The 22526-nt window shown below is 39.4% G+C and overlaps 6 protein-coding genes and 1 pseudogene across 6 annotated transcripts; 3 read left to right on the top strand and 4 right to left on the bottom strand.

Moving 5' to 3' along the window:
- Window positions 1-2888: 2888 nt before the first annotated feature.
- Window positions 2889-3875, top strand: LOC106341163 (VQ motif-containing protein 18-like). Its single transcript, XM_013779979.1, has one exon. The coding sequence runs from the start codon at window positions 2972-2974 to the stop codon at window positions 3527-3529; it is 558 nt and encodes a 185-aa protein (XP_013635433.1). The 5' UTR covers window positions 2889-2971; the 3' UTR covers window positions 3530-3875.
- A 989-nt stretch (window positions 3876-4864) lies between these two features.
- LOC106342856 (citrate synthase 4, mitochondrial) lies at window positions 4865-9166 on the top strand. Its single transcript, XM_013781898.1, has 20 exons — window positions 4865-4944; window positions 5175-5252; window positions 5348-5410; window positions 5780-5821; window positions 5977-6042; window positions 6126-6191; window positions 6313-6426; window positions 6526-6589; window positions 6680-6762; window positions 6872-6921; window positions 7001-7078; window positions 7204-7332; window positions 7460-7502; window positions 7602-7688; window positions 7860-7961; window positions 8235-8342; window positions 8429-8479; window positions 8619-8692; window positions 8778-8829; window positions 8906-9166. Exons 2-20 carry the CDS (start codon window positions 5202-5204, stop codon window positions 9008-9010), a joined length of 1428 nt encoding a protein of 475 aa, XP_013637352.1. The 5' UTR covers window positions 4865-4944; window positions 5175-5201; the 3' UTR covers window positions 9011-9166.
- LOC106342857 lies at window positions 9151-9915 on the bottom strand. The gene is made up of 2 exons (XM_013781900.1): window positions 9817-9915; window positions 9151-9673 (listed from the first exon to the last, which is right to left on the bottom strand). Exons 1-2 carry the CDS (start codon window positions 9874-9876, stop codon window positions 9335-9337), a joined length of 399 nt encoding a protein of 132 aa, XP_013637354.1. The 5' UTR covers window positions 9877-9915; the 3' UTR covers window positions 9151-9334.
- An 844-nt stretch (window positions 9916-10759) lies between these two features.
- On the bottom strand, window positions 10760-11547 carry LOC106341005. Its single transcript, XM_013779822.1, has one exon. The coding sequence runs from the start codon at window positions 11511-11513 to the stop codon at window positions 10767-10769; it is 747 nt and encodes a 248-aa protein (XP_013635276.1). The 5' UTR covers window positions 11514-11547; the 3' UTR covers window positions 10760-10766.
- A 640-nt stretch (window positions 11548-12187) lies between these two features.
- LOC106340961 lies at window positions 12188-13111 on the bottom strand. The gene has a single exon (XM_013779782.1). It carries the CDS (start codon window positions 13071-13073, stop codon window positions 12330-12332), a length of 744 nt encoding a protein of 247 aa, XP_013635236.1. The 5' UTR covers window positions 13074-13111; the 3' UTR covers window positions 12188-12329.
- A 702-nt stretch (window positions 13112-13813) lies between these two features.
- On the bottom strand, window positions 13814-14645 carry LOC106341036 (annotated as a pseudogene).
- A 6241-nt stretch (window positions 14646-20886) lies between these two features.
- LOC106339226 lies at window positions 20887-22128 on the top strand. The gene is given in 2 exon segments (XM_013778015.1): window positions 20887-21385; window positions 21387-22128. Coding segments are annotated over 2 exon segments (1227 nt in total). The 5' UTR covers window positions 20887-20900.
- The last annotated feature ends 398 nt before the right edge of the window (window positions 22129-22526 follow it).

Raw genomic sequence — 22526 nt, forward strand, 5'->3', positions numbered from 1 at the left:
GTTGTCTTTCTTGAAGTTCAGGGAATCCTAGAAGCGGAGGAAGCCAGAGCTATGCTCTGACTACTACGGCCATGACAGAGAGACTCGAAGGTTGAGTGACGGACGCCGGGACGCCGGTTTGACGAACTGGAGAGGCAGAGAGAAACATTTTCTAGAAAATGGTTGAATCTAAGAGGAATCAATGAGTTTTGTGGAGATGCAGATTGAGTTCATCAAAGATGAAAATCATATATATATGGTTTACATAGGGGCTACAAATCAGAAACATATATGATTAAGCGATTTAAGATGTGGATCTGATGAGTTCATGAAAAAATAGATTACAAACATACACACGGCGCAACTCTATAACTCAGACTTATTTGAGACAATGATGAAAAGAACCAATGTTAAACTACAACAGTTTACAATATAGAAAAACCATAATTGTTGCAAACTTAAGCTTTTTTCATATAACGTGATGAATCTCATTTAAAAATGAAACCCATAACACACTTGTAGGCTCGACCCTCAGAGGAAGCCGAAGAAACAAGGACTTCCGACCTTCATAAATATATATTAGGTTCGGCCATCAATGTACAAAGGTATCAGTTAGCTTAGTGGTATAAATGTTGGTGTTTATATCTCAATAACCCGGGTTCGAGCCATGGGCTTGACACTTTTTTACACTTTTTAAAAGTGGGGTCCACAAAACGATGACGTGGCGCGCTGAGAAGTGAGGAAAACTCAACTATTATAATATAGATTTTGCATTCAAGAGTTGGCATAGAAGTAGAACAAGTCCTCCAGTCCGCGTAAGAGCATTAAAAATAATGACTACAAAGATTTTGCTCCCCCTAGATTTATAATAATTGAAAATACAGCTATTTAGCAAAATATCGAATCTCTGAGATTTATATAACCAAACACGCTAATATCAAACACACTTTCATATTTATAGATGAAAATAAATAAGCTTTGACTTATAAATTAATTTATGTTTAAGTTAAATATTGAAAATTAATTATGACCCCTCCTTAAAAATTACAACCAAATTAATGTATTGTTTTCAAGAATTAACAAAACATGGTCAAAACACAGAATATAATGATATTTCGTTTGTTTTGTTTTCAAAAAAAAAAAGTATTTCGCATGAGTAAAAGCTGAATTTTTACACTTTGGCCAAAGATATAACGAAAGGTTGTAAACTCATAGACTTGAGAGATTTTTTTAGTTTAGTTTGTATGTGATTTTGTAGAAATAATAGCGCATTTTATTAAATATGCAACACTTGCTTTAGCCTTTGTTTGTTAATTGTGGTGACATAACTCCATCCCTACAAGTCATGTATTTGTAACGACTTGAAAATAAAATATTTTCGGAAGACATCTCGATATGATCTGCATTTCAGTCCAAATATCCATATGATCTAAATTAGGTTTCAGAAATAAAAATAAATCACAACTTACGTCAAGTCAACGGAGGTTAAATCCACCATGTCGCTCTTGTTTGCTCCTTTGGCAAAACAAAAGTCAACTACTATTTTAGGTGCTTGAAACTTTTTAAAAGGTTTGTATATTATTTTTCCTTTTGTAAAATTGTCAGCTTTTTTTTTGTAAGCTAAAAATGTCAGCTTTTCAGTGCAAAATTTTAAATAACCAGTTTACTAGAAAAAAACAACGAGAAAATATGTTTCCTTAGGTTTTTTTAAACACCATGACATATATATGCGTCGACACCTCAGACATTTGTAGATAAATGAGCTCACGAATATATTTATATATGTATATGTCTAAGGAGCTTATATATATGTAAGTGTCTAAATACAGGATGTGAACTAATAAGATATTTATAAACTATTTAAGTGTGGTAGATTAGTTTGATTGGTTATTTAAGGTAAACTATTTTTGGTTAATCAAGTCGGATTTCAACCTAAATAAGATGATATTAAGACTAGTAATCTGAATCTAGCATTGGAACTTTCACTTTTATTACCTTGTAGTATAGTTTAATGGTTTTAGTTATTACATCATCAATTTTACCAAAAAAAATTATTACTACATCATGAAACCGAAGCAAATTAACTAAAAGTAGGATTATAACTATGTCGGTTTTCAAGTGACAGTTTCCTGAGTCAGATTTTGACCCCACAAATTATAGAAATCAGTATTAAAACTGCATAAGATTTGAATAATTGAATATTGTTATAATTTATAACAAAATTAAATTCTAAATACGATGTCATTAACCAACAGAATATATGAATCATTTTTTTTTGACAACATATATGAATCATTTAAAGATGCAGAAACGCCATATAGCATACCAATTAATTAGCAGTGGCAATTAGACAGTAATAACACTTGTAAAGAGAAATATACATATACTGATATACATACATAGTATAAAAACTGAAACAGCATCATAATTAATTAGTTTTCATAACTACATGCCGACAATAACACCTTTTCACGCTCCAAAAAAAATCAAATTAGTTTTGTTTTTTGATACAAAAATCAAATTAAATTGTGACCAAAGATATGGTTCATGCTACCTCTATGCATATATGTACCTTAAATGATATGTATAATATTTTATAATAGTATAGTTTAGATTTCTCGTCAGTTGGTTGGTTGATAACAAATTCCTCGTAAAATAAAACTAAAAATGTTCTCATATAAATAATAGTATATACACTTAAAGACTTTATTTAAATCAAGTTGGTGTGTGTCATGGAGGGCAGGTCCACAGATGTTTCGTCCAACACATTGTTTACCATTTTGATATTCAAGTTTGTTATTAATAAAATGTTTTTTGACTAACCAACAACCCTATACTTGAAAATTCTACATAAATATATATAACCAACCGCCGCAGTATTATTCCACGACTTGCCAATTATTTTTTGTTCAAACAGCACATTTCACAAAGAAAAACACATCGGATCTTTTCTCATTCGTTTATAACTTTTCTCGTCTGTGTTTCTAGTTTTATGGTGAGAGAATCAATGGAGGTTACTCAATATCATCAAGGTGATTTTAATAAAGGTTCGAGTTCTAGGGTTTCCATGAACAAGAATTCACAAGTAATATCCAAGATCAAGCCCAAGATTCGCATCATCCATATATTCGCACCGGAGGTCATCAAGACCGACGTCAAGAACTTCCGTTCACTCGTACAAAGTCTAACCGGAAAACCAGCAGCCGTAGAGGTCAAAACCGGTAAAAGGAGTGCCAGACCGAGAATTCCCACGTCTCAAGAACCGGTTTGCGGAGATCATCAGCCGGTTAACAGGCGTACGAGTTTCACCGGTTTATTAGCAAACGGTGGAAACCATGAGGTAAAAGAAGAATGGGGATCCTGTGATCAGAATACTACGAACACAAACACTTACTTTGACCTAGAAGGTTTGATCCAAGATGTAGGAGAAGATTACTTCTCTTCGTTTCCCATGAGATCTTCTCCTTCTTCTTCACAAGTTGAAGGGTTCATCTTCAACAACAACAACACCAGCAACAGCTTCGATACAAAGGGTCACAATATTTCATAAGCAACCAAAGGTTTTATCTTCTAGCTAGGCGTTTCTCTGATCCTTCAATCGCATTGGTTGATGAGATCTAATCGTTTGGGGAATGAAAGCAAACGAAAATTGTCATGTTTTTGGGATTTTCATTTTGATGGGTATGATGAGAAAATGAAACTTTTGGTAGACTGACTTTGCCAAGGTCGAGGGTTGTAATGGAGAGTTTAATTTATGTGCAGTCCTTCTCGGAGAAGTGACTGTATCTAATCGTCGTGGGTAAAAATCCCAAGTTATTTTTTATGTAACTTCATTGATGTGCTACTATTGGATGTGTAATAATTCTTTGGTGTGTGTGCTTTGATTATCTGTTGTATTGTTGGAGAAAAGTTTGTATGGTTAGAACAGAGAATGACTAGCTACTAGCTAGTGTTTCGTTGTTATAGATAATCGGATGTGTTACAAACAAACATACTTTAAAATGTGAGGAATTTAACATACATTTACACATACATACATTTCAGCACAATATTTCGTCTTCTTGGCTAAAAATAGTTTTTACTAATTCATTTTTTAATAGATTAACAGTTTGTTTCATCCTCCTTGTTGTACCAAAACAATAAGGTTAAACAATATTCGGTACATGAAATTTTGGCAAACATATTTAACCGGTTATAGTTCTTCAAAAAAACATTTAACCGTTAAACCAAAAAAACTTGTAATATAAAAAAAACATAGAAAACACGTATATATTCTATCTTAACCATATGGAAATTATAAATAGTTGGGACGTTTTAATAGAGACTGTAAACGTTCAAACAATTCGGTTGTCTTCTTTTTACACTGATCTACATATTTACTAGAAGATCGTGACCACAACACAATGTTAGTATCCCAAGGGTGAAGGGCCAGATAAAGATGACTTTCCACAGGTTCAAGAAAAAAAAAACACACAAGGTTGTATACACAAGTTCCCGTATTGTGATTAGTCAAATCGTCTGGCATTAGAATCCATTTGTTCAAAATGAGTCTGATCATGTTTGGTTGAACAAGCTTGGATAAAAGAAAGAGACAACTTCAAACCTGTCTTTTGTAGGTACAGAAACGTTCCTACTTGCTGCTTCAAATAATATGATAACCAAAATAATTTCCCAAAAGGTAAAAGGCAAAACGCCACCCAAAAGTCACAAGCTGACCTGTGTGACCTGTACCCGTTTGATTCCGGTTTAGTACAAGATTACTTGCCCCGGTTTAATTTGCCTTCTCAACGTTTCCTAAGGTCAAAATAGGAATTTTAAATCTAATCCAAATGGCATTTTGCTGGCTTTTTTTTTCCGCCGTTTATATATAAAAAAGATCATTTTGCGCATCACACGCAGCAGCTAAAAGTGTCCTCAACAATCGCCTTCTTCTCGATTCGCCGTCACTTTCCTCCCGAATCTCTGGTATGTTCTTCGCTGATTCCTAGCGATTCTAGGAGAACAACTAGTCCTTGATTTTTTTCTCCTGGAATCTCAGAATTGGCTTCGCTGATCGAATCTCTGAATTTTAGATTAAGGCGATAAAACTTATTCGGTTGTTTGTAGATTCCTGATTCGGTTAGTGTTGTTGATTGCTTGAGCTCACACGGATCGAGGTTGTTTTTTCGAAATTAAATATTTGGATACTGTTACAGGTTTTTGAGCTTTTTTTTTTTTGGAGAATGGTGTTCTTCCGCAGCGTATCGGCCTTAGCGAGGCTGAGGTCTCGCGTTGTGAGTTTCTTTACATCGCACTGAGATTCTGAGGTTTGTTTTTTCGTTTGGTTTGATCATGCTAACCAACTGGTGATTGGATCTAATGTGATTAGGGGCAACAGTCTTCGCTCAGCAACTCCGTTAGATGGATTCAGATGCAGAGCTCTACCGATATGGTAGTTGTTTTGATTGCAATGTGATCTTTCTAGTGTATACATTTTGTTTTTGTCTCAAACTAGATCGAAAATGAACCAGGGCTTCTCGCCTGGTGGTGACTAAGTTGAGGGCAAAGCCCAATACGGGGAAGCCACCAGGGTTCGCGTCCCGGCCACTTGGGGACTTAACATTCGATATGTGGGCTGAAAACGTAGGCTGCTAACACGTGGCTAGTCTGGATCCACTTCTGTGGGGCCAGGATACCTGTATAATTCAAAAACAAAATGCTTAGTTATAATCACTATATGTTTTTGTTTTATCCTGAGATTACTTTTCGATCTGCTGCTTGTGGAGTCTTTGCTCATTTTGTGTAAATGATGTGAATGCAGGACCTCAAGTCGCAGCTGCAAGAGTTGATTCCGGAACAACAGGTTTAGCTTTGACTCCGTTTATTACATGAAATGGATTTTTGTGATGCTATAATATGAATTTATGGTTGAGATTGTTTCTAAGAAGTTAAGGCAGGCTACCTCTTTTGTTGTTTTTCTAGCTTCCTCTTTCCTCATAGAAAATTTTCCAATTTCAGGACCGTTTGAAGAAACTGAAGTCAGAACATGGGAAGGTCCAACTGGGAAACATCACTGTTGATATGGTAAAAAAACATGATGAATTACGTGGTTGTTTGTTTTTTTTCTCCATAAAAGTCTCCCCTTGAATGAGTTATTTCAATTTAAGGTAATTGGTGGGATGAGAGGGATGACTGGATTGCTCTGGGAAACCTCATTGCTTGACCCGGAAGAGGTACTGATAACGTTTTGTATATCTTTACAATTGTTTGGTTAGATCCTAGTATAGAATATATCAAGTGCTCCTCCTTCCCCATCCAAAGGCTGTTGTTGCAACTATCTTATCATTATTTCAGGGAATACGCTTTAGGGGCTTGTCAATTCCTGAGTGCCAGAAAGTATTGCCTGCTGCTCAGTCTGGAGGAGAGCCGTTGCCCGAGGGTCTTTTGTGGCTTCTTTTAACTGGAAAGGTGCGCCTCTTCTGTACAATTTTATAAGTTGGTCACGGGCATGTCGAGACGATTAGTTTCCACTCAATATAATATCCTTCTTTACGTATTTTCGTACAGGTACCTAGCAAAGAGCAAGTTGAAGCACTATCACAAGACTTGGCAAACCGTGCTGCTGTGCCAGGTTTGCAAAAAAAGCAGTCTGTTTATTTTTTGTGTGGTTTTCGTGTTACACTTCTACTCATTTCCTGATCTCTATTCAATTTTTATGCAGATTATGTGTACAATGCCATCGATGCCCTGCCTTCTACGGCTCACCCAATGACTCAATTTGCTAGCGGTGTCATGGCTCTCCAGGTGTGGATCTCTAAGACTCCCATTGTTGTTTGCTTGTTCTTGTTGTAATGTGTTAGAGCTTACTGTTTTTTTTTGTTGCTAATGATAACTTTCCTTACCTGATATCCAGGTGCAAAGTGAGTTCCAAAAGGCATATGAGAATGGAATTCACAAGTCAAAGTACGTTTTTAGAGTTTCTGGTGTAGTTCTTGACAGCATTAAAATTTAACATGCATAATCACAAAATCTTTCTGTCCAGGTTCTGGGAGCCAACATACGAGGATTGCCTCAACCTGATTGCTCGTGTTCCTGTCGTAGCTGCATATGTTTATCGGAGGTTAGTGAGGACTAGTCCTTTTTGCTCTCTTTTTTTCCATGTATCTTGCAGCTTCTGGATTATAAGAAAGATTTGTCATCCTCTGTTTTTTGCTTCGTATTTACCTCTACACTAAATCATTGCAGGATGTATAAGAATGGCGATTCCATTCCCTCAGATAAATCTTTGGATTATGGTGCAAATTTTTCCCACATGTTGGGATTTGATGATGATAAAATGAAAGAGCTCATGAGGCTTTACATTACTATCCACAGGTCTGTACTAATTTCTTCATCCATTTATGTCTTTTAACTTGATTTTCTTATCATTTTTGTTGTTATTTTCAAAGACTTACAATTATTAGCATGACAATTTTTATTTTCTTCTTGTTTTTGGTTTTAGTGATCATGAAGGTGGAAACGTTAGTGCTCACACTGGTCACCTGGTGCGTATGCTCATAGTTTACCAATGTCGAATGTTCCACATGCAATTCAGATACCTTTGCTTAGGATTGACATTTCTGATGGTTCGTTTCTGTATTTAGGTCGGTAGTGCACTTTCAGATCCGTATCTCTCATTTGCAGCTGCATTAAACGGTTTGGCTGGACCACTCCATGGTTTGGCTAATCAGGTATCTCTTTGTCTATATCCTCAACAAATATTTGACTGTTCAATCTATGGTAGAGCTTCATGAGTTGCCTGTTGTATATTAGATAGGAAGTTTGTGATAGTTTTATGGTACGATTATAAGGTAGAAGAATAGAATCTTACTTTTTTTCCCTTTGTTGTCTTGTTGCAACAGGAAGTTTTGCTTTGGATCAAATCAGTTGTCGAGGAATGTGGAGAAAACATTTCGAAAGACCAGTTGAAAGAATATGTCTGGAAAACACTGAACAGTGGCAAGGTAAAAACACAAATTCATCTACTTTGTCGCTGCCAGATCAACATTGAATTACTGTTTATATTTACTCCCAAAGGATCATGGAAAATTGAGTGAATGTCTTGTCTTAGTAGTTTCTGATAAATGATGGCAATTATACTGTTAGAAAAGTGTGGGATCCTGTTTTAGCTAATTTTGGTTTTTCTTATCTGAGTTAAATAATGTATATGTTAATGTTACAAAGCATAGTTTACTGTTTACCAAGTAATTAGTTGACAAAGCTTGGTTGGTCTGCAGGTTGTTCCCGGATATGGACATGGTGTTCTTCGCAAAACTGATCCAAGATATGTATGCCAAAGAGAATTTGCCTTGAAGCATTTACCTGATGACCCTCTTTTCCAGCTGGTACTTTTATTTTCTTCTGTTTTTCTTTTGCGCTCTTACAGAATTATATTACTGTGCAGCGGCTAACAAGACCTTCATTTCTATAGGTCTCAAAGCTTTATGAAGTTGTGCCTCCTGTTCTCACCGAACTCGGAAAGGTAATATTTCTAATCTTTTCTCGTTACCAAGGGGACCAATTCATGTAATGGATATTTCACATAAAGTATGAAACATAAATCACCAATAATTCAATGGATACGTCTCATACTGAATCCTGTGATGGGTTGCTTGTTACAGGTGAAGAACCCATGGCCAAATGTTGATGCTCACAGTGGAGTGTTGCTCAACCACTATGGTCTAACAGAAGCAAGGTAAGAAACATACTTGTCGTTTAATAACATATACTTGAGCCAATTACGCCAGTAGTCGACTATAACACTGTGTGCGTTTTTATAGGTACTACACTGTGCTCTTTGGTGTCTCAAGGAGTCTTGGTATCTGCTCTCAGGTAATATATGCGTAATTGTTACTACAAGGCAATATAAAATAGAATTCAGCTTATGTTATTTGTGGGTTGGTTACAGCTAATATGGGACAGAGCTCTTGGACTGGCACTAGAGAGGCCAAAGAGTGTTACAATGGACTGGCTTGACGCCTTCTGTAAGAAAGCAAAAGCTTCATCTGCTTAAAGCCACCACCACTCACTCTCTTGGTGTTCCTTCCACACTGAATAGCCTTTCTATTTACAGAAGAAAGATACATTGTTTGTTCATGTAGAAATTGTTCATCCTGAGATTTTATTTTCTTACCCCTGAGAAAACACTTGCAGTGTGCAAATTTGCATTTGTTGTATTCAATCTGCATAATCCACAATCATCAAATGTCAATATTGAATTACAACTTTTTTTTATTCGATGTATGTATTCAATCCGAATAAACCTCTTATCATCAAATATCTGAGAGATGACACATTGAACTGAAAAAAGTAAAGGCTGGAGAAGCCAAAAAAGAGATTACGAGCTGCTCTTCTTGTCGTTATTGGTAGTAATATCGTCAAGATCATCGATGGAAGCAGTGAAGTTGAGTCTCTCTTCGGAGTTGGCAGTGATAACAGGCATCCAAACATCGGCAGTGCCGCTAAGAAGAGTCTGAACTTGCGGATCAGAAGCAAGAGCCGATGAGATCATCTCGTCAACATCGTCAATCTTGGCTGATAACTTATCCAATTCATTAGCAATCTCCACCTCGGTGAGGGGCTGAGCGGACTTTGATGGCACTTTGGTGACTTCTAAGCCCAGAGCTTCGATCTTCGAACGTAACTCTACTTCCTCTGTGTTCGTCAACGATTCAACCTGTTAATAACGAAGAAAACCAAATCTAACCGACACAATCGAAGATCAAAAGCTATTCAATCTAAGACGATTTCGATTTTGAGATCGTGGAAATAGGGATGTGCATGAACACGATCAGATTATAATGAATTTTGGATCGGAACCTGTTGGAGAAGACCCGAAAGAAGCTGGAAGAGCTGCTCGTCTGGTTTTCCATCCGCCATTGATAGATTGATCAAAGCTCTCTCTCTCTCTCTCTTCCCTTTTTTATCTTTATTAATCGAATTACCGAGAGACTCTGATTCGTTCGGAAGCTTTAAGCAAACGTTAAAACTGACGGACGGATCACGGAACGGGGCGTGAACCCGGGCGATTACGTTAGATCGCTGACGTGGGGTTTTGACTCGGTGGTTTTTTCTTCTCGTATTTATGATGTCATTTAATAAATTGTATAAAAAAACAAGTTAGAGGATTTTTTATTTGTTTGACAATGAGACAAAACCTTTTTTTTTATATAATTTGTTTTAGATTATACAGAGGGAATGTAGTTAGTTTTGTGCAGGTCAATGCTAGCTAATCAACCCCTATTTAATTACATATTATATTAAGTTTTGACTAATTACTTTTCTTCAAACATTTTCATTTTATAAAAAATTAAGATGGTGACCTATAATGATCAGAGCAAATAAAACCAAACTGCTTAGACCATGATTAACTTAGTCTCTTAACTGGGGTTCTTAGCTTCGGGTAAGAGACGGTTTTTAGTTTTTCTTAGATTTTAACTAAGAAAAGATAATAACCGTATTTTAAATAAGAGATATAAGAGTCGTATCTTAGTTTGGAAAAAAAAACAAAACAAAAAATGTCAAATCATGAGTTAAGAACCCGGCTAAGAGACGGGAGTTAATCATGGCCTTAGTTAAAATCTTTTTTATTTCAGATTATTAATAATTATTCAGAAGAAAATAACATGTAATCAGTAACTGAAACAAATCAATGAAAAACAAGAAACAAAGACGCACACAAGAAAAAACAACAATCATATAGTTTCAGAGCTCCAAGAATCCAAGAAAGCTCGAAAGAAACATATTTGTTTTCAAACATTATCATATTTTTATATCAACTTGAGACAAGCTTTTCTCGCTTTCTTCGCAATCTTAGCTCTTTGCATCTCCATGTGTAACTCAATCTGCATCCTTTCCATCTCCCTTTGAGCTTCAAGCATTGCAGCTAACTCCGAAGCAGCCGAGCCTCTTCCTCCTCCTCTATTCCCACTTGTACTCGCCTTTCCTCCTCCTCCTCCTGCTCCTCTCTTTGGTTCCACCTCTTCTTCTACTTCACAAGAATGCAAATGCGTGCCGTAGTCACATTCCTTGCAATAATAAGACCATAGATGATCAGGAACCGTCTCTTGACATACGTCACAGTTGAAAATCAAACCGTTCGTGTAAGGAGAACAGTATAGCAACGTTAGAGGATGCGCATGTCCTTCACGCTCCACGGACTCAGGCATAGATATGCACCCGACATGTAAATCAAACTGGCAGATGGAGCAGTTGTAAACGAACCCTGATCCATACTCACTGCACGCGCTGCACTCGTAAGTTGAGGACTCGTACGGTGGTGAATAAAGCAGGGTCAGTGGGTGATCAGGGTGAGACTTGTGGCGTGTCTCACGCGGAAGTTCAAAACATGACTTGTGTAAGAAGTAATCACATTCCGACTTTGTGCATTTGAAAGCTGCACCTATTAGGTCTAGGTCGCAGCCAGAGCAGATGATCTCTTCTTCAGCTAGGGCTTTGTGGCCGCGCAATGGATGGTTGTGGCTAGGGTGCCTCACCGATGGTTTTCTTGAAGCCATTGTAGCTAAAATAATTCTATTTGTGTTTGTTTTTGTGATTTATAGTGAAAATAGTAAGATGACTTTTGATTGCGAGTCTTCTTCAGGATGGGAGTAGTGATGCGTTTTGGTTTGACTATTAACCAAGTTGTAGCATATATATTAACTATATTGGGACAATATACGATATCTATATATAAGCTCAGTTCTCATCAGGGATTCAAAGTCAAGAGGTGGAATTATTCCCTTTGAACCCATCCATCACGGGATTATTAGTTTTATTGTAGTTATATAATTGATTATATAGCCAATTGTAATTAAAGATTTTTAAATATTGATTTATCAAGCTGCAGATGTAGACAATACATGAGTTGACATAGTTAAAGATTTTAGGTCAATTAACTACGCTTAGGTCAATTAGAGATCTCATTGATTGTGTATAGTCCTTCCAAGAGTTGATTTTTTTTTTTAACTTTTTTTTTTGCTTAAATTAACTTTGTTTCGTGACAAATTTGACAAGTTTTGAAAGAAGTGTTCAGATTCATATGTTGTTGGTCGGTTATAGTCTTTGAATTTATGTAGTAGAAAGAATTTGACAACTAACTAAACAAAAATTCAAGACAAAAATGTAGCATCATAAAATATTTAATAAAGCTATCAATGGTGCTTAATATATAATCATACAGCTCACAGTTCTTTTAAAGAAAGTCACAAACATACAAAGAAAGAAAAAATAATATTGAGACATTTTTCTTGGACTGATTTCAGAACCGAAATTCACAAAGAGAAATTAAACACTCATAATCAATTCACAAATAATATTTTTTGTACAAGAATTCACCAATAATATCTCCTCCTTGGTTCCCATGAACCGACGTAACTACCTGCTGCATCAATAGCATCTAACTGGGCCTGCATCATCGCCATCTCCATTTTAGCATCCATTTCCGACTTCATCTCTGAAGCCGCCGAGCTTGTTTCTCCTTTTTCTTCTCCTTTCTTTGGAGCAGTATCTTCATACGTGGCGCATGAACGTACATGTGTCCCATAGTCACATTCTTTGCAATAATACACCCATAGATTCTCTTGCATATCTTCTTCACAAACATCACATATGAAAGTCACACCATCCTCACTACCTTTGCATGGCGTGTTGTAAAGTAGCGTGAGAGGGTGTTCGTGGTCTTCACGCTTCACGGTCTCAGGGACAAACGCACATCCCACATGAACATCGTACTGGCACTTAGAGCAATGGTATGCGAAACCAGATCCATGTTCACCACACGCATCACACGAGAAGATGGACTGGTCGTACGGTGGAGAATGCACCAGGGTCAAAGGGTGATTAGGGTGAGACTTGTGAAGGGTTTCACCGGGAAGGTTGAAACATGACTTGTGCAAGAAGTAACTGCACTCTGACTTTGTACACTTGTAAGCTTGCCCGATTAGTTCGAGCTCGCATCCAGAGCAAATGATCTCATCTCCTTCTTGGGATTTGAAGACCCGTAAAGGATGATCGTGACTAGGGTGTCTCACCGTTGGACGGTTAGTCGGGTTAGCCCTAGTTTTTCCTGAACCCATATGTTCTTGATATGTGTCTAAGGTTTTTTTGGTTGTTTTGTGGCCTTGTGGGAGAATCTCTTTGGAACTATATAAATACCAAATATTGAAGAGGACTTTGATTTCTATAATTATGAGATTGGTATTCTTATTAACCATGCCTTGATTTATCATTATTATACCATATGTATATGTTACATAAGAGTAATTCTCATTTGGGTGTCAAAAGTCAAGAGATGGAACTATTCATCTAGTACGCATCCATTACAGGACTAGTAATCTTGTGCTTATATAATTGATAGCCAATTGTAATTAAAGATTCTAGATATTGAATTATCAAGTTGGAAATGTATACAATATAAGAGTTGACATAGATAAAGATGTGATGTTAACTAACTAGGCTTGGTCTCTAATGTCTATCATCTCCAAGTCATCTGAATATAAGTGACTATGACTTCGGAAAAACTTGAGATGCATGTAACCTGCAAGACCAACGCATGTTACTCGAATATTGCCCTATTTAACGATTTATCAATACAACTAATGCTATTGCTGATGAATTGAAACATTCGTTATTATTATTAGTGGATAGATCGATAACAAAGATAACATATACTATTTGCCTTTTAAAAACAAACATTTTAAAAATTCAAATAACTCAAGTGGATCAGAATTTTATCATGCATTTACTTATTACTTTTTATTTTTATTTTGCATAACAAAGTTTCACTGAAAATAACTGTTGTAGTAACTCACACGAACAAACGAAATTCCCAAAAAAAAAAAACAATTACAAGCTTCAATGCATCAAATAGATCATTCATAGTTTCGATCACCAATAATATCTCCGCTTTGGTTCATCCCATAACTCAAGTATAGCATCATTAGTATTCTTCCTTATACGTGCCTCTAGCTGCAACGCCGCCATCTCATCTTGAGCTTTCATCAACGACTTCATCCTTGCAGCGGCAGAGCTCGATTCTCCTCCTCCTCCTCTTCCTCCTTCTCCTCCTCCTTTCTTTGGCTGATGATCTTCATAAACCGCGCAAGAATGCACATGTGTCCCATAATCACATTCTTTGCAGTAATTAATAAACCCAAAGATTCTCCGACATATCTTCTTCGCAAACATCACATATGAACATCGCACCGTCCTCGCGACCTTTGCATGGTGTGTTGTAGACTAGAGTGAGGGGGTGGTCGTGATCTTCGCGCTTCACGGTTTCGGGGATAAAGGCACATCCGACATGTACATCGTACTGGCACTCTGAACAGTTGTAAGTGAATCCGGATCCATATTGGCCGCATGCATCGCACGTGTAAGAGTGACCATACGGTGGGGAATGAAGCAAGGTCAAAGGGTGGTCTGAGTGAGACTTGTGTTTGGTTTCACGAGGTAGGTCGAAACATGACTTGTGCAAGAAGTAATCGCAGTCTTTCTTTGTACATTTGAAGGCTTGTCCGATTAGGTCAAGCTCGCATCCAGAGCAGATGATCTCATCTTCTTCTTGGGATTTCAAGATGCGTAGCGGATGGTTGTGACTCGGGTGCCTCACCGAGGGTCGATTAACCGGTTTCTTTGAAGCCATTGTGTCTGGATTTGGTATTTTTACGTGGAAGAAACGTTTAACAACTATAAATAGCAATATTGTAGGTAGAGGACTTGCGAATTCTATTTTTGGCTAAATAATTCTGAGTTTTTTTTATTATTCGTATTCACCTAGTTGTAATTTTAATATACAGAAGAAAGTTGACATTAGAATTGCATTATTTAGACCGCTTAACAGTTAACTAAATACTCCCACTATCATATAAAAATTATTATGTAGCCCTTTTTTTTTTTGATAAGTATGTGAATTATCATTAAAAATGAAACAGATTTCTACACGTACAAAAGAGATAAAGCTTAAAGCCTAATGATGCTAAAAAAGAATAAAAAACATCAAAGAGACTTTCATGAAGAGGTGGTTTGACCTCGACAACACTTACACACTTCTAAGAATGCTTGAGCCATATGCACATAAGGGAGACGAACTTTTTCCTTCCCTTACAAGCTAGAATTATGTTTCTGACCTGACGATCGATCTCCTTGAAGATACGCTGAGGAGTGGAGTTAACTGCATTATGCAAGCGATTGTTCCTCTCCAGCCATATATGGTAGATCACTGCTTGAGCAGTTAGCTTTCTGAGCGTCCCAGGGCAAATAGAGTCCTTAATCCTAAGCCACTCAATGAGAGAGGTCCATGTGTGGAACAAGCATGGCTGATATCCTAGCCTCGTAGTGGCCATTTTCCAGATTTGCTCACTGAATCTGCATTTGAGGAAAAGATGATCCCTGTTTTCTTCACACACATCACACAATAGACAGGTTGTTACTGTGTTTGGAGTCCATGACGCGATACGTGTTCTTGTAGGCAGTCTATCCAGATGAGTAACCCACATGTGAAAAGCATGTCTCGGTATATGACCACCAAACCACACCACAGAATCCCAGTCAACTTGATCAGACCTATTCCTAACACTTTCCCAAGTTCTTGAAGTGGAGAAATAGTCAAGATAAAGATCATCAACATACCATTTGTAGCTGTCTTTGATTGATGAAAGGGATGGCGTTTGGATAGAGCAGAGGATGATGTGAAGCTGCTCTGCCTGAGGAGAGCGCGCTGGACTCAGGACCCAACCCGAACTAGAGCAGCAGTCAGCTACTTTAGCATGAAGTGGGACTCCAAGCTGTGAAGGACCACTAGGCCCAAACAAGTTGATGAGAGGCCCAATTGGTAACCAATAATCGAACCAGAAGCTAGCTAATGTTCCATCGCCAATGTCACATCTTAGGAACCTTTCAGCTATGGACCTAAGCTTCAAGATTGATTTCCAGATCCAAGATGACTGCTTCTTTGCATCTAAGCTCCATATGCTGTCTCCTTTAAGGCGATGTTTTTTTGTCCATGCTGCCCATAAGGACTCAGATTCACTGTGCAGTAGCCAGACAAGTTTCAGCGACAGGGTTTTGTTCCAGATGCAGAGGTCCCTGAGTCCCAAACCGCCTTCAGAGCGAGGGAGACAAACTACCTTCCAAGAGACCTTAGCAGACGCTTTACTTGTGATGTTACCATTCCAAAGGAATCGAGTACAGAGTGATTCAATCGCCTTGATACAACCTTTAGGGAGAATAAAGGAGGAGAACCAAAAGTTTAGAGTGCCAAATATTACCGAAGATAGTAGCTGGCGCCTTCCTGCAAAGGAGAGTGCTCGAGATGTCCATGAAGAGAAACGCTTCTTGAGCTGGTCTAGAAGGGGCCTGTAGTCACAAATGCGAAGCTTGCGGTGCATAAGAGGAAGACCAAGGTAGCGGACGGGAAGTGATCCGAGAGAGAAACCGAGACTTGTCAGGTCTGAGGTTTCCGTCGGGCTCAATCCCGCCACATAGAGCTCTGTTTTGCTTCTATTCATTGAGAGACCAGACCAAGATGAAAAGCTGTCAAGAGTCATTACAATCTGTTGCAGAGAGCTATGTTGTCCATTAAAGAATACCATTATATCATCCGCAAAAGCAAGGTGAGAAATATCCGGGTTTTGAGCAGCCGGGTGATAACCAATATCGCCATTTTGAAAATTCTTGTTCAGTAGCTGCGCAAAAACTTCCATAGCGAGGAAAAATAAATACGGCGAGAGAGGGTCGCCTTGGCGTAGTCCCCGCGCACCTCTGAAATATCCTCCCAACTCACCATTGACCGCAACCGAAAATCTCGTGGTAGTGATGCATTGGGAAATCAGATTTATAAACGACTCAGGAAAGCACAATACCTTTAGAATAAGCAGAATAAAACTCCAGTTGAGGGAGTCAAATGCTTTCTTAAGATCAACTTTAAGGAGAGAACACTTCGATATATTTTTCCAGTTGTAGCCTTGAATCAATTATGTGGCCATGAGAACATTTTCCACCAGCAATCTACCCGGAATGAAAGCAGATTGTGTCTTGGAGATCACTGAAGGAAGAACTTGCTTCAACCTGTTTGCTAGTAGCTTTGAGACTACCTTATAAACAGTGTTGCAACACGAGATGGGGCGGAAGTCTGATACCAGCACCGCATTCTGTTTCTTAGGGATAAGCGTCAGAATCGTCGCATTCCACTGCTGCAGCATCTTCCCTGAGACAAAGAACTCTTGCACCGCCATAATCATCTCATGCCCAACTGTTTTCCAATGATGCGTAAAGAACTCAGCTGGGTAACCGTCAGGACCCGGAGCTTTGTTCTTCGGTAAGGAGAAGAAAGCTGCTTGGATGTCTGTGCTTGTAACCGGGGCCTCTAGAGTTTCCCTAATTGCAGGGGAGCATCTGTACGAGAGCAGGTTGGACAAATCATCGAAGGAAGAAGCAGTAGCAGATGAGGCACCTCCTAGCAGCGACTCGTAGTACCCCACAATATGATTCAGAATATCTTCCTTCGAGTCAAGCACGTTACCCCTATCATCTTGCAAGAAAATAACCTGATTTTGAGAGATTCTGGTTCTCACTTGACGATGGTAGAAGGTCGTGCTAGCGCCTCCTTTGTCCAGCCAAGTGACCCGAGAACGTTGGTAAAAGAATGACTCCTCAGCTCGAGCAAGCTTTGCCCATTTATCGTATGCATTTCTTTCATTTATACCAGCCTGAGGAGAGGGCGAAGACAAGACTAGACGCTGACACTGTGTCAGTTCATCGAAAGCTTCAGAGACTCTTTTTTCAATCCCAGAATAATTGTCCCGACTGAAGGTTCTGATAATACTCTTAAGCTCCTTAAGCTTTTTTGAGACTCTGAGCATCATCGTACCTTCAAAGGGAAGAGAGTTCCAACATTCAGCTATAAGAGGCGCAAAATCAGGGTTGTCATTTAGCATCGAGAAGAACTTGAAAGGAAGCTTTTGCTTTGGCCTAGAAGTGTCCAGATAGACACAGCTTGGGCTATGGTCTGAGATGCCAGGGTCACCGAACACTCCCAGTGAGTTGGGGAATTTACTCAGCCATACATCATTTACTAGGATACGGTCCAACTTCTTAGATACCACGGATGCTCCTTGATTATTTGACCACGTGAAGTCATTCCCACAGAAAGGCAGGTCTGACAAATCAGAATCAATAGTGCAATTGAGAAAATCTCGCATACCTCTGGTAGATGAAATGGTGCTAGCTTTAGAGTGTTCTGAAGGGGCTAGAATTTGGTTGAAATCCCCTAGAACAGTCTAAGGGACTTGAGCAATATTTGGAGAAGACGAGAGGTAACGAAGGTCAGACCAAAGCTCACGACGGACTTTCCTGTCGTTAGCACCGTAAACAAAAGTGACTGCCAGCTTCAAAGGTACAAAAGGAAGCTTAACAGAGCACGAAATGCATTGAAGTGATTTCTGTAGCACCGAGACTGAAACTGAAGGATGCCACAAAATCCAGATTTTTCCTAAATCTGAGAATTCATAATTACAATCATAATGTCACCCGGGGAAAACTCTGTTAATGATAGGGACAACCTTGTTTGCACTGACATGAGTCTCCAACAGACCACCGAAGATCGGCTTATTAGTCCGAAACCATTTCCTAAATCCGTAACGTTTCTTTTTGTCATTGAAACCTCTGATGTTCCAACAAAAAATATCCATAAAGATGATAGAAATCAGAGGGTTAAAGGGCCTCTGACCCTAGCCAATGCTTTTGCTTTCTTCTGAGAACGCTTAGAGATGACCCGGATAAACCGATCTCCTTCATTATCTGGGTTGTCCTCTTCGTTAGATAACCCTTCTGATTCTTGATCATCTGTGTCAGAGGATGAGGAGCTGACAGGAGATCTGGCTTCGTTAATAGGAGCTCCAACACGAAGATCCACAAAAAAAATCACCAAGCGTTAAATCATGAGAAGAGGACGCTGGCTGCTTATGACCATTAACTACAGCAGGGACACCATGCGAAGGTTGGTTTATGCTGTTGTTTTAGTTGGCTGCCACTGCTTGGTGGGCGCATTCTTTGTTTTAGAGAGAACTTTAGAAGGGTTCTTGGGGTGCCCAGTATCAGTAACACCAGAACCAACGAAGGGTAGCTGGCTTTGGATAGGGGCTTTCCCATTGCGCTTAGCAGTGTTCACCTTGGACCTATCCAAGTTGGCATTTGTCCTCGTGCAATCAGCAGTAGTATGCTTGACTGAACGACAAACTTCACATCTAGGTGGCGCAGCAGGGCAGCGTGAAATCGTATGACCCACTTTGGAGCAGTGGGAGCATAGAGAAGGCAGCCATGGGCAAGAAACTTTTATACGAACCACCTCACGGATTCGAATTGAGCGTTTACAGCTTCAGGAAGCGGCTTCCGTGGATCAATGACAGTGTAAACTCGAGCCACCTCGATGTTGGTAAGATTTTCAGTGGTCGGGTGCAGGCAAATAGGATGACCAACGAGGCCAGCGATTTCTTTGAGGGCATCCCTGTTAAAGAACTGCAGTGGGACACCTTCAAGGTCTAACCAGACTGGAACAGTTGATGGCGACGGCTTCTCAGGTTTGGTTCCCGAAGACCACTTTGCTACAAACATTGTTTGGCCGTCAACTTGCCAAAGACATTGGGAGAGAATGTGACGGCGAGCGTGCGGACAAGGGACACGAAACAAGAACGCATTTCCTTCCATCTTCGATACAGCGATATCGCGTCTGTGCTTGCTCCACATACCATTTACAATGGCTTGGACCGCTCCACGAGCAGGGGCTTCCTCATAGAATTGCCCAATGATAAAGCTATCCCATGCCTTCTTGTTGCGTTCGATCACTGAGTTTGGTATCTTAACACAAGCTTCACCGGAGTCCAGCAGAAACGGAGTCCCTTCCGGGTCCATTCTACCAGAGTTCGGACTGACCTTCTCTTTCCAGAGAGATGTTTGAACTGTTGCTCCATTACTGGGTGGAGACTTTCGGCGATTTGGGACTGACGGGAGCCGGCAAGATCGCAATTTGAGGGTACTTTTCAGAGTTAGGGAGCCCGGAGGTAGCCTCAGTACTTTCATCCTCAGGTACGATTTCGACCGTAGCTGAGATTTGTGAGTTAGGTTTTTCAGATTCGGCAACTTCGGGAGGCGAAGAGCTCTGAAAATTCACGGGACACAAGCTAGCTGGGGCAATTAACGATTCATGTAGCTTAGGAACCTCGAGATCTGAAGACCTTTCCGATGGGAACGCGGTGATAGGAAGGACAGGCGCCGAGGCAGAGGGACCGGTGGAGACGGAGGATTCGACGGAGACTGCGGGGCTGCTGCGCGGAGGCATGTCCTTAGGCTTCTTCTTCCTGGTCATGGTCGTCGGTGGCGACCGACGTCGGCAAAGACGCCGGTGAAGAGAGAATGAAAGAGATCTCGTTGTCGCCTTCAAGAGAGAAACTTTCGGGGCGCGTGGGCGCGTGACCTTCCTATGTAGCCCTTTTTAATGTAAATATAATAATTGTTCTATTTGATATAATAATTAGTTCTTATATTTTTGTTTGATAACTAATACAAATTAACATGAATATAAATGATTACTACTACTAACATCATTTAATTTAATTATGATTTGAAATCTCCAACTTGGGTGATTGTTAAGAAGTTGTGACAAAGCACTAGAGTTTCTCAATAGTTGAAGTTTCACTATAATCCAAGTGGGTAACGACTTGATCAAACAATCTAACCGTTGACTTTATAGTCGTCGACTGAAAGCTTAGAATCAGCATCACACGGTAGAAAAATTGAGTATCACAAAACAAAATGTTCCAACAAGTCCCCAAGCCATTGATTTGTGTTCATACCAAACTACAATAACATTTTAATACCCTCTCTGAACAAGTTGTGCAGCAAAAACAATGGGAAGGCCAAAACCAGAAGACTCAATTCGACATTTCAGCCATCCACATCCATTGTTCAACTCATCTCTCAATCCTCAAGCCAACTCTTCTTCTTCTTCTTCTTGCGTGGTTTGCAAGTTAAAGCTCCTCAATCTTCCTTCATACACATGTAAACCATGCAACTTCCACATCCACCTAAACTGCTCCGAGTTACCTCAAAAGATCAGACACCCTTTCGACAGAAACCATCTCCTGTCTCTCATCTCCTCTCCAAAATACCAAGAAGGGACATTCCGCTGTGACGCATGCGGCAAAAACGGTGACGGATTCGCTTACCACTGTGGAGACTGCGGTATAGATCTTCACACGGTTTGTGCCAACATGCCTTCTCGTGTCACGCACCAATCTCACCCTCACCACCAACTTTCATTAACGTTTTCCATGCTGCCTCCGGGCGGGTCCGGATCCGGATCAAGATCCGCTGCGGTGGCTAGCTTCCGCTGTGTGCCAAGGACTCGGGTCTAACTCGTGGCTCTATAGCTGTAAAGAGTGTGGTGGATTCGATGCTCATTTGTTGTGTGCTAGAAAGAAACTGGCTAGTCCAACAAATATGGTCCAACATGGTCCAAACCGGCCGATGCAACCGCACTCTATCGCCACGACGCCGTTTGTTAATGTTCCTAGTCCAGTTTTTAATAATCCTTATCCGTTGGGGACTCCAACAATGAGTCCTATCATTAGACCTATGATTAATGAGATGATTAATAATCTTGTAACCAATACGCCACAAAGTCCAAGCCAAGTTTCTCAGCTTCTTGATTTGCTCGGACCATTTGGACTTGGAGGTGGATCCGGTTCTTCTTCGTCTTCCGGTTATCTAGGGTTTGACCCATCGGTTTTCCAATCTGTTAACCAACCATTTGGACTGGGAGGTGGATCCGACTCTTCTTTATCTTCCGGTTATCTAGGGTTTGACCCGTCGGTTTTCTCATCTGTTGGCCAACCATTTGGACTGGGAGGTGGATCCGGTTCTTCTTCATCTTTTGGTTATCTAGGGTTTGACCCGTCGGTTTTCTCAACTGTTAACCAACCATTTGGACTGGGAGGTGGATCCAGTTCTTCTTTATCTTCCGGTTATCTAGGGTTTGACCCGTCGGTTTTCCCATCTGTTGACCCTTCAGTGTTTGCTGGTTTCGATCCTTCCTTGCTTTCAACGTTGTTCTCCGGACTTGGTTTTTTATCCTAAAGAGATTATGAGTATACAAATGTATCTGTCTTTTATTTTGTCTTTTTGCGTTTGCTACAAATAATTACTCAATGTTCTGTCTGATTACTATGTTTTAGGGACTTATAGTAATGCATTTGAACTTTTGATGCCAAAAAATGGTAGTGTATTTGAACACTTCAGATAACCCAGAAATTGTTTAATCTTTAACCCAGAAGACATGTTTCTCAAAATAGCAGCCCCATGTGCTATCTATTAATAGTGAATGATGTACAGTTTACTATTGGATAATGCATAAAGCAATGAAAGTATTAGGACTATAATCTCTATACAAACTCAATGAAGATTTTATGTTAGTTACTGTAATATTTTGGAAACATAAAATCTTTTATTTTGCTTCTTTACATCATTTTAAAAAC

This window comes from Brassica oleracea, chromosome C4, assembly GCF_000695525.1.
Source record: "Brassica oleracea var. oleracea cultivar TO1000 chromosome C4, BOL, whole genome shotgun sequence".
NCBI lineage: Eukaryota > Viridiplantae > Streptophyta > Magnoliopsida > Brassicales > Brassicaceae > Brassica > Brassica oleracea.

What these genes read in the sequence shown, in the direction of transcription:
- LOC106341005 (XM_013779822.1), bottom strand. Translation starts at nt 11,513, where the DNA reads ATGGCTTCAAGAAAACCATCGGTGAGGCACCCTAGCCACAACCATCCA.
- LOC106342857 (XM_013781900.1), bottom strand. Translation starts at nt 9,876, where the DNA reads ATGGCGGATGGAAAACCAGACGAGCAGCTCTTCCAGCTTCTTTCGGGT. An exon ending in TTTCGGGTCTTCTCCAACAG is followed by an intron (nt 9,674 to 9,816) that starts GTTCCGATCCAA and finishes CGTTATTAACAG; the next exon opens with GTTGAATCGTTGACGAACAC.
- LOC106341163 (XM_013779979.1), top strand. Translation starts at nt 2,972, where the DNA reads ATGGTGAGAGAATCAATGGAGGTTACTCAATATCATCAAGGTGATTTT.
- LOC106342856 (XM_013781898.1), top strand. Translation starts at nt 5,202, where the DNA reads ATGGTGTTCTTCCGCAGCGTATCGGCCTTAGCGAGGCTGAGGTCTCGC. An exon ending in AAACCGTGCTGCTGTGCCAG is followed by an intron (nt 6,590 to 6,679) that starts GTTTGCAAAAAA and finishes ATTTTTATGCAG; the next exon opens with ATTATGTGTACAATGCCATC. An exon ending in ATGACCCTCTTTTCCAGCTG is followed by an intron (nt 8,343 to 8,428) that starts GTACTTTTATTT and finishes TCATTTCTATAG; the next exon opens with GTCTCAAAGCTTTATGAAGT.
- LOC106340961 (XM_013779782.1), bottom strand. Translation starts at nt 13,073, where the DNA reads ATGGGTTCAGGAAAAACTAGGGCTAACCCGACTAACCGTCCAACGGTG.